Source organism: Sinocyclocheilus rhinocerous, unplaced genomic scaffold (genome assembly GCF_001515625.1).
Source record: "Sinocyclocheilus rhinocerous isolate Xijiao unplaced genomic scaffold, SAMN03320098_v1.1 scaffold2468, whole genome shotgun sequence".
NCBI lineage: Eukaryota > Metazoa > Chordata > Actinopteri > Cypriniformes > Cyprinidae > Sinocyclocheilus > Sinocyclocheilus rhinocerous.
The window spans coordinates 200879-211747 of NW_015655382.1; the positions used below are offsets into that span (position 1 = coordinate 200879).

A 10869-nucleotide genomic window follows, 5' to 3' on the forward strand; every position below is an offset into this window, starting at 1 on the left:
TATATATATATATTGAATACAGATTTTTTTAATCCAAATACAAAAATTAAAATACCGAGATATATACCGTATATCGCAAATCGGCCAAAAAATACAGAGATATGAATTTTTGCCCATATCACCCAGCTCTATTGTTAATCATATTATTATTATTATTTTTATTAGTCAAATAATTAGTACAAATATTTATCTAAATTAATATTTCTATATGTAAACCATTATTATTATTGTTGTTGTTGTTTTTACTAGTACTACTATTATTATTATTGAAATAATTAGCACAATAAATATTTATCTCAATGAATATTTATATATTTATTTAAACTATTATTATTATTACTACTACTACTACTACTGAAAACAATATTTAAATTAAGATGTATTTATTTTATATAAATGTTATTGCTATTAACATTATTGTTATTATCTTTGTTATTATTATCTATATGCACATATTTATCTATATACAAATTAATATTTGTATATTTAAACAAATATTTAGTAGTAATAATAATAATAATAATAAATAACAATAACAATATTTTTACAACAAAAAAAATTTACAATAATTTTATATAATACAATATTATAATTTAAAAGTTTATTTAAATGTGTACTCATTTATTCGTTTTAACATACTTATTAACGTACATATTTATATATGCATTAATATGAATAATAATAATAGTGGAAAAATTAGACAGACAGACAGACAGACAGAGAGAGAGAGAGAGATAATAGTGGAAAAATTAGACAGACAGACAGACAGAGACAGAGAGAGAGAGAGAGAGAGAGAGAGAGAGAGAGACAGACAGACAGACAGACAGACAGACAGACAGACAGACAGACAGATAGATAGATAGATATATAGATAGATAGATGTTTTGTTATTATTAATCAAGTATTAATGTACTTATTTATGGAGAGAGAAAATCAATCTACACATAATAGCAGACAAACAAGAAACATAAGCTTAAAAACTGATCTTAGATTGGATGACGATGGTTTCAGTCATTCATATGTGGCTTGTTCACATTTGGATTTGAATTTCAAGGTGGCATTATGGTACATATTCACCTCTATCCCAATTCATCCCCATAGTTTCTCTCTCTTTGGAAGAGCATCTAAATGTTAATAGGCGTTGTGCAGGTAAATTTCCAGCCGATCTTCCACAGCGGCGTTCCGCATACATATCCGTTTCTCTGAACTGCAGCTGAGCTCTAATGTCAGAATGTTAAATGGAAGACCATGAGTTTAAAAACTTAAAGAGGCAGTGAAATATTGGCCAATGTGCTTGAGGGATGACTGGCTCTTTACTCCGAGTGTCAGTGTTTAATGGTGGGCCTGGATGCATATAAGTTAGCCCAAGCATGAAGGGCAGTGGGATGCTCATGTGGAGAAAAAAAGGCTGACTTTCAATCCGCCCTCCTTTGGCGGGGCGGGGGTCCCATCAGAAACATCATGCCATTTCTCTCACTCACTCAGTCAGCCTTGAGATGCACTGCAGACTTACCTCAGTGTTGTACACTCCATATATCAGGAAGATGAAGAGGCCCTGCGAAAGAAAGAAAAAAAGAACGAAGTTGTTAGGAATCTTTCTGAGATTCTGAAATCAATAAGAACTGTATGAAAAGCATTTCTGAAGCTGATATGCGTAACACCACGCTGAACTTTGGCCCAAGGTTTCTGAAGCCTATTCTTCCCTCGAAAGTAAGCAAGAAAGAGGCTAAAGAAGAACAATCAGTGGCATAGATAGACTTAAAGCTCAAGAAATAAAGGGAATAGAAAAACCAAAGGGAGCTTGAACGGGCTGCCCTTGGATATACAGAATGAGAGCACATGTGGTGACAAAAAAATGGCAGTTTTTCATTATTTCCACAGTTGTGGCTATTCAGGAGAAGAAGTGTGCATCTGCAGGTCTGGAGAGCCAAAGAAAAGATGACGAGTTGCGGAAAAAAAGGTGATGGTCAAAAAAAAGTTGGACCAACACTCAAAGAATTCTCAAACGACGGTTGGGTTTTGCGATACAAAAGTGTAAAAAGGTAAGGAATTAGTTCAAAAGATCGTCATTTACTCTTCCTTGAGGTGATTTAAATTCCTTCGAAGGAACACAAAAGTTTTGGAATGAAAAGAAGGTGAGTAAATGAAGGCATTTTTGTCGAATTATTCATTTAAAGTTAGTCTTATTAGCAATGTCATGTTAAATCAACAAAGCGAGCCAGATTTTCCACATATCTGTATATATTTCTATACACATTTTGCTCTTTACACTTAATATCTTTTTTTAAAGGAGGATGAAAGAAAAACCATTTCAACTCTAGAGCCAGGTCTGCAAGTGTGTGAATGAACTGTCCTTGAGTGAAGAAAGAGGGCACATGTGGTGGTAAAATAAAAAGTGCAATTTTTTTCTTTATTCCTATTGAATATAGAAAGTTGCACTTTCTATATTCAATCTTTAGGGCTTTTCAAGGAAATTAAAAGTTGTACTAACTTAAGGTCAACACTTTTCTGCTTTTTTAGTTTTAGTTCTGAAATGTTCTTGACTATACACACAAAAGCCGAGTTTAATGTGTTCACAAATGCAAGGTCTACTTTCCTTCTGTAGGAATTTTACGTCAACATCTTGCGATTATGATCATTTGTATTTGTTTTTTATTGGCGTGTTTTGCCGTGTCCTGTCTGACAGCTGTGATAGAGTCACATCAATCAGGCAGGAGTTTGGAACGTCCAATTTGCCAGAGCTGGATCACAATGCATCATCACTGACAGCGTGATTTGGAGGTCTGCTCCAGATGTCCACTGTGTTGCCTGTGATGCCAACCCTCTTCATTTCATCAGCGCTGGGGAGCCGCAGATCTCCCATGAGGCCATGCTACGCTATCAGCTGCTGTCAAAGTAGCATGACATCTATCATGAAAATTATTTTTTGTATACTAGTCAATGAAAACCAAAATGGTAAATATCTAGAGCCGACACTGGCATATTAAAATCATATTTATTTTTGATATATGAAAACTGGGATGAACATATATATTTAAATGCCTCACAGATTTTTTTTTTGCAAATTTAATGGCATATAAAATATGGTGTCTTTACAGATGATCACTTAAATAAATATTTGTTTAAATAAATATTGATTGAAATAAATATTCTTTCTAATTGCTTCAGAATTGTTAGGTAATATTAAAACTTAATATTATTATTATAAATAATACAAGTATAAAACCTCATTATTATTATTAGTAGTATTATTAAAATATTTGCATGTTTAAATAGATAAGTATTCATTTAAATTAGCATTTATTATTATTATTGTTCAAATATATATTTCTATGCTTAAATAAATGTAAAAAGACAAATATTTGTTTAAATGAAAATATTTATATTAATATATTAATAACAATAATTATCAACAAATGTTAAAATTAATAAATTAAGAGGGATTTATATCAATATTTAAATGATAATAATAATAATAATATGTTGAAATAATTAAAGTAATAAATAAATGTTCATGATAAAAATATTTCTTTAAATATTCATCATAAAATATATTTAAATAATTAATAATTGTTATATAATATTGAATTATTATTTAAATAAATATTTATGTTTACATATGTAATTAAATATTCATTTTATTATTATTATTAAATATCTGTAATATTGTTTAAATAGATACATAAATATTCTTAAAATGAATATGTATTATTATTATTATTATTAAAATTGATATTTGTATGTTTGAATAAATTGAAAATATTAATACATAATAATATATTAATAACAATAATCATCATCATCAACAACAATAAATATGTATAAATCTGAATAAAAAATGAATAAATGAACAGTGATTTACACAAATATTTGAATAATAATAATGTTAAAATAAATAATTAAATATTCACCTTTAAATAAATATTTATTTAAATAATTAATAATGCTATTTAATATTGTATTATAACCATTATATTATTATTATTATTATTAAGTAAATTAATATTCATATGTTTACATAAGTACTTAATTAATAAACGTATCATTGTTGTTGTTGTAAATAAACAAATATATACAAAAATGTGGAGCTGGTCAATTATATTTTGTGAACATTTTTTAACATTGTTTAAATGTTTTTATCCTGTTTTAAACCGTTGCTTTTCTTTAAAGTCACACTGAATTCAATGCTGTGCTACAGCACCCACGACTCCTCTAAGGAAGCAATAGCCAGTGATAGCGGGGGGGTAAAAGACAATGCGGCACGCATCCCATTGTTTTGCATTAGACTGTCAATTTCCTATTTAGTATTGCAAATGATTTATCATGTTTTTGATCATGGGCCTTATTTGTGTTTAAGCTTTCAATGTGTTCTGAACAAAGTGGGAAAAACATCCCTTGCATATTATGAAAAATGATCAATTAGAATATAATTGAGATAAAAATAAAATGGCACCAAAACAATAATGATGAATTGTTTAAAAAGTTAATTCATTAGTGACGAGCTAAAAACAAACACGGAAAAATGGAGCACATTTAAATGCATTGTGTTTTTTGGGTTTCGGGGGAAAAAACACATTTCTTTTGAACTCCGCTCTAAAATGGTGGAAATGTATGCAAAGGGATTGTATTGCTATACATCAAACAAAAAGAATAAATTATCTGCTAACGAAACTAATTAGGAAACAATTCCGTTGTTTAAAAACAGAATGCATTCGGAACCGGCAAATGTTGTGTTCTAAAAACACGCGGCACCCCAGAGATCATGACGCATTCGCAAGTGTGATTTCATTCCAACAATCAGGACATGCTCGTTCTAACGCTAACAAATCACCGTAACAAATCATGACTTAAAAAATGGTAAAAATCAAGGAAATTCATGTATTTATTTTATTTTATTTTTTAACAAATATTTATTATTAATATTCATGTGAATATATATTTAATACAACAACAACTACTACTACTAATAATAATAATAACATTATTATTATTATTATTATTATTTCTGACCGTAAAGTAGTCAAGGAAATGTATTTATTTATTTAAACAAATATTTGTTAATATTTATTTGAATACATATTTAATAATAATAATAAATAATAATAATAATACACTTACATTTTAAAAAATAATAAATATTTGTTTAAATAAAAAAATGGTAATAAATCTAAAGTAGTCAAGGAAATGTATTAATTTATTTATTTATTTAAACAAATATTTGTTGATATTCATGCCAATACATATTTAATAATAATAATAATAATAATACATTTACATTTTTAATTTCTTTTGAACTCCGCTCTAAAATGGTGGAAATGTATGCAAAGGGATTGTATTGCTATACATCAAACAAAAAGAATAAATTATCTGCTAACGAAACTAATTAGGAAACAATTCCGTTGTTTAAAAACAGAATGCATTCGGAACCGGCAAATGTTGTGTTCTAAAAACACGCGGCACCCCAGAGATCATGACGCATTCGCAAGTGTGATTTCATTCCAACAATCAGGACATGCTCGTTCTAACGCTAACAAATCACCGTAACAAATCATGACTTAAAAAATGGTAAAAATCAAGGAAATTCATGTATTTATTTTATTTTATTTTTTAACAAATATTTATTATTAATATTCATGTGAATATATATTTAATACAACAACAACTACTACTACTAATAATAATAATAACATTATTATTATTATTATTATTATTTCTGACCGTAAAGTAGTCAAGGAAATGTATTTATTTATTTAAACAAATATTTGTTAATATTTATTCGAATACATATTTAATAATAATAATAAATAATAATAATAATACACTTACATTTTAAAAAATAATAAATATTTGTTTAAATAAAAAAATGGTAATAAATCTAAAGTAGTCAAGGAAATGTATTAATTAATTTATTTATTTAAACAAATATTTGTTGATATTCATGCCAATACATATTTAATAATAATAATAATAATAATACATTTACATTTTTATAAATTTAAATAAATATTTGCTTAAACATTTGATAATAACTACATTTGTTTAAATAAAAAAAATTGGTAATAACCATTATTATTATTATCATTATTATTATTTCTGACTGTAAAGTAGTCAATGACATTTATTTATTTATACAAATATTTCATAATATTTATGCTAATACATATTTAATACTACTACTACTACTACTACTACTACTAATAATAATAATAATACTTACATTTTTATAAATTTAAATATTTGTTTAAATAAATATTTGGTCATATATAATATATAGCAAGCAAACAAACAAATAAATAAATATACATCTTCCTCTTTTTAAAATTATTTTAGCAAACTTGACTTTGAACAAAGAATGGTGGTAGGTAGATAGAGATGGAATCAATAACACAACACAAAAATGAATTTCCCCCCAAAAAAGGAAGTGAAATATTTTTGTTGAGGTCACTCATGCCTGCACCATCCTGTGTCAAACACAGATAAATCCCTCTCAAATGTGTGTGCCACGCACTGTACTCCTCCGAGAAGAAAGGCCCTTGCTCCTCATTACCTACGACAAGATACAGAAAGTCACTTTGCTTTTCATTCAGGGGCTTCACGTCCCTTTTTATGGATGTCTGCCTTCACGCTTTTACTTACTTTGCCTCGCCGCCTGCCGCGTAATAAATGATTATAAATTTTCACAGATGACCACCTCGTCTTTTTTATCCCTTCGCCGGTCCCCTAATGCACAAAAAGTTAGAGAGCGAGCAGGTACAAAATTTTCCTCTGCAAAACCCTTTTTTGTCTTTATTTATGACGTTGTCCTTGGTAAGGGAAATTTCAATGTACTGAAATGAAAACTATGATTAAAGGGACACAGTGTATGGGCAGAGAGAACGGGGCAGCTCTCCATCTCTGTGCTGTTATATATATATATAAATATATATATGATGCTGGGTGAACAAATGGAGCTGACCGGATGAACGGATGGAGTGACATCAATGGTTTTGGGCCTGCCGCGTAATAAATGATTATAAATTTTCACAGATGACCACCTCGTCTTTTTTATCCCTTCGCCGGTCCCCTAATGCACAAAAAGTTAGAGAGCGAGCAGGTACAAAATTTTCCTCTGCAAAACCCTTTTTTGTCTTTATTTATGACGTTGTCCTTGGTAAGGGAAATTTCAATGTACTGAAATGAAAACTATGATTAAAGGGACACAGTGTATGGGCAGAGAGAACGGGGCAGCTCTCCATCTCTGTGCTGTTATATATATATATAAATATATATATGATGCTGGGTGAACAAATGGAGCTGACCGGATGAACGGATGGAGTGACATCAATGGTTTTGGAGGAAAAAAGCACTGAACATCGTCCACAGCATCTGATTTTAGTAAGCAGTAATGAAAGGAAACAGTATCTATCTAGCCGACTAATTTATCCATGGAAAACACTTTGGCGAAACGAGCCGTGTTTGAGCGGGACCAGCCCTTTGCTGTTCGGGGTTGGAACCAATTTCTCAATTTAGTGAATAGCGAGGGGGACTTTGATGACGACATGAGGGGTATCAGGTGTGTGTGTGCTGGTTTTACAGAGGAGTTGAAGGCTAGGTTGGGGTTACGCTCAGGGCAATCTTAAACAGAAGCTAGCGCGACACACAAGCGCACAAAAACACACAATTACACCAGCAAGCCAGATGACTGTCAACATCTGCTTTGGGTGAAAGGACTCGTGTGTGTGTGTGTAGCCATTATATCTCTGGACTTTTTGAATCACAAAATGACATTAAAAAAAAGATCAGAAATTTTGCATAAATTCTAATTAATTTGTTTCACATAGGTCTACATAAAAAAAGAAATATACATCAATATATTCTTCACATAAATGTGTATATAGCTAAATCAATTATTTAATCAGTATATACAGTGTGTGAATGAATTATAAAAGTAAATAAATGTATTAATCAAGAAATTTGCTTTTATTTATTTTAAAAAGCATTTTATATATATATATATATATATTTATATTATTTATAATATATTTATATTACTTATAATAATTGTAGCATTAATATATGAATTATATATCATAAGTAAATGAATTTATTATTCATTAAATATATATAAATGTATAAAATACACATATAATGTATATCCCTAAAGTATACAAGTAAATAAGTGATATAAAAATAATTGTTATATATAACAATTATTTTTATATCACTTATTTATTTATCATACTTATAATAATTGTAGCATTAATATATTAATTATGTGTGATTGATTTGACTGTATACACACTTGGTGCATGTAATAATTATATAAAATGTATTTAATTTATTTATAATAATAATAATTACTATAGAATATATACACACAAACACACATTTCTTATATACAGTGGGTACGGAAAGTATTCAGACCCCCTTAAATTTTTCACTCTTTGTTATATTGCAGCCATTTCTGGTAAAGAAAACACATTTTTACTCAAATTAATCAGAATGGATTTATAGTGTTTTGGAACCAAACTCTTCATATATATATATATATACACACACACACATACATATACAGAAAATCTAATTACTTAATCATAAAATAATTATTTGTAATTTATAATATATATATTTATTATATATTTATACACACAAACACACATTTTGTAACACTAGTTTAGTGACCTACTCTCCCTATAAACTAGTTGCTTATTTGCATGCATATCACTAGCATTTTGGCTGTTTATTAGTACTTTTTATTAGTTGGCTGTTTATTAGTATGAGTACTGTTTATTTATTAGTAAAGCACATATTAATGCCTTATTCTGCATGACCACATTTTAGATCCCTTAATCCTCATACCTAAACTTAACAACTACCTAACTAAATATTAATAAGCAGCAAATTAGGATTTTATTGAGGCAAAAGTCGCAGTTAATAGTTAGTTAATAGAGAGAATCGGTCCCTAAACTACAGATACTTCAGATACGACAAGTAAAACCTGACGCTGCTTATAATTGTGACCGCAGATGATAACATTTTAGTCAGTCCTTTCCAAGGTCAGCAAACATGCGTGGTTAATGTGGTGCTTCAACAAATAAAGAGTGACTCTTCTGTAGCTAATGGAATATCAAATGTTCTGGACACCAATTCTGACTTTAATCTTGCTAGGATTACACACAGCAAACCCAAAGAAACGTCTCGTCTTGTCAAACTAAAGTTGATGCATCGATCTGGCTCGGGTCACGAGATCCAGGCTTTCTCTGTTTGTGTCAAGCAGAACCTCCTGCATGTGGCAATAATTACAGAAACACGAGACAGAAAAGCTCTGGAAGAAAAGAAATCAGAGCGCGAGAGAAAAAGACGCTTTTCACGCTCTTTTAAGAGACCTGCTAATGTCTCTGACGCCCTCCAGAAAAACAGTTTAATTAGGTTGTATACACAACGTTTACTTTAAGTGCCAGCCGTCTTTTAAAAAAGGGCCAAATGTCAGCTTTGGGTCTTGACGCTGATGTACTGCAGAACCTCCAAACCGGATCAAATTCGGAGACGTGTTCATCTGGGTGGTGGGAATGTCAAAACCAGGCCCAGCTGTGAAACACCGAGCTTCAGGAGAACGTGAACGAAAGGGCAAAAGTCATGTAGACTTCGTAATGTTAGCCCTCCGAAAGTCTCGATTTGATTTGAGAGTTACAGCAAAAGATACTTCGGATTAACATTGAGGTTTCTGAAGTTGTCGTCTGGTGTTTTGGAAATGAAGCATGATGTGTAATCAGCTATCTGTTTCGGATCATTTCCACCCTGGAGACGGCTATTAAAGGTACATTGCCAAATAAAAACAATGTGAACTCGTTCTGGATTTGATTTCACCCCCTGGACTTTTTGACATATTAAATAGCGGGATAGAATTTGTAACACTTGCTCTTTACTATTATACCCGTCGATGACAAAATAATTTTAACTGATCTATCAACACACCGCCAAAATTATTTCATACGCCTGCACAGGGTGGTCTGACTCACTGGTGAAGTAAAGAAAACTAACGCTCTGCCAGTCAGCTCTGAAAATCCTGGAACGAGGCGGGATCAGAAAATGAGTGAGGGAGTGAGAAAAGGTCAAATAAAATGATATTGTGTGCTAGTGTCTGTCTGTGCTAAAGTCGCTGCTATGATGATAAAGTGTTCTAGGTAAAAAAATAAATAACTAAAAAATACGCAACACGACTAGATACCAATGTTAATTTAGTATCAATAAGATACTACTGTAATTTTTATAAAAATTTTACTATTTTATTTTTATTATTATTAGAATTTTTTTGTATTTTCCATTTATTTATTTATTATTTTAGTATATTTAAAGTAGTAGTAATTTTGTTGTGTTTCTGGAATTTTTATCAGGTTTTTTTAAATATTTGTCTATAGTTTTCATTCTTTTTATTTCTTTTTTTGATTTCGATAATACTATAGTTTTTATTAATATTTTATTTATTTATTTATTTATTTTCCATTTTCATTATAGCATAATTAAAGGGGTCATATGATGCTATTTTAAAGATCATTATTTTGTGTATTTGGTGTAACAGAATATGTTGACATGCTTTAATGTTCAAAAAACACATTATTTTTCAAATACTGTACATTATTGTAGGTCCTCTATGCCCCGCCTCTCTCAAACACGTCGTTTTCAACAAAGCCCCCTCCTTTGACAAGCGCAGATTTAAAGTAGTAGTTTTAATATTTGTATATAGTTTACATTCTTTTTATTTCAGTTTTATTTTTAATTTAATTTTAGCTTACATCAAGCTAAACTAAATGAAATTAAGAAATGTTGCCTTACCAACTAGCTTAAATACAAAAAAAGCTTTAATGTATGTATGTATATATATATATATAT

At 29.8% G+C, this 10869-nt stretch overlaps 1 protein-coding gene across 1 annotated transcript in view; it reads right to left on the reverse strand.

Moving 5' to 3' along the window:
• The window catches only part of LOC107717996 (adhesion G protein-coupled receptor L3-like), a 76514-nt gene that overhangs the window by 47051 nt on the left and 18594 nt on the right, over positions 1 to 10869 (reverse strand). Inside the window, exon 3 of the mRNA XM_016524909.1 lies at positions 1514 to 1555. Coding sequence (XP_016380395.1) covers positions 1514 to 1555 — 42 coding nt within the window. The remainder of the gene's footprint in view (positions 1 to 1513; positions 1556 to 10869) is intronic.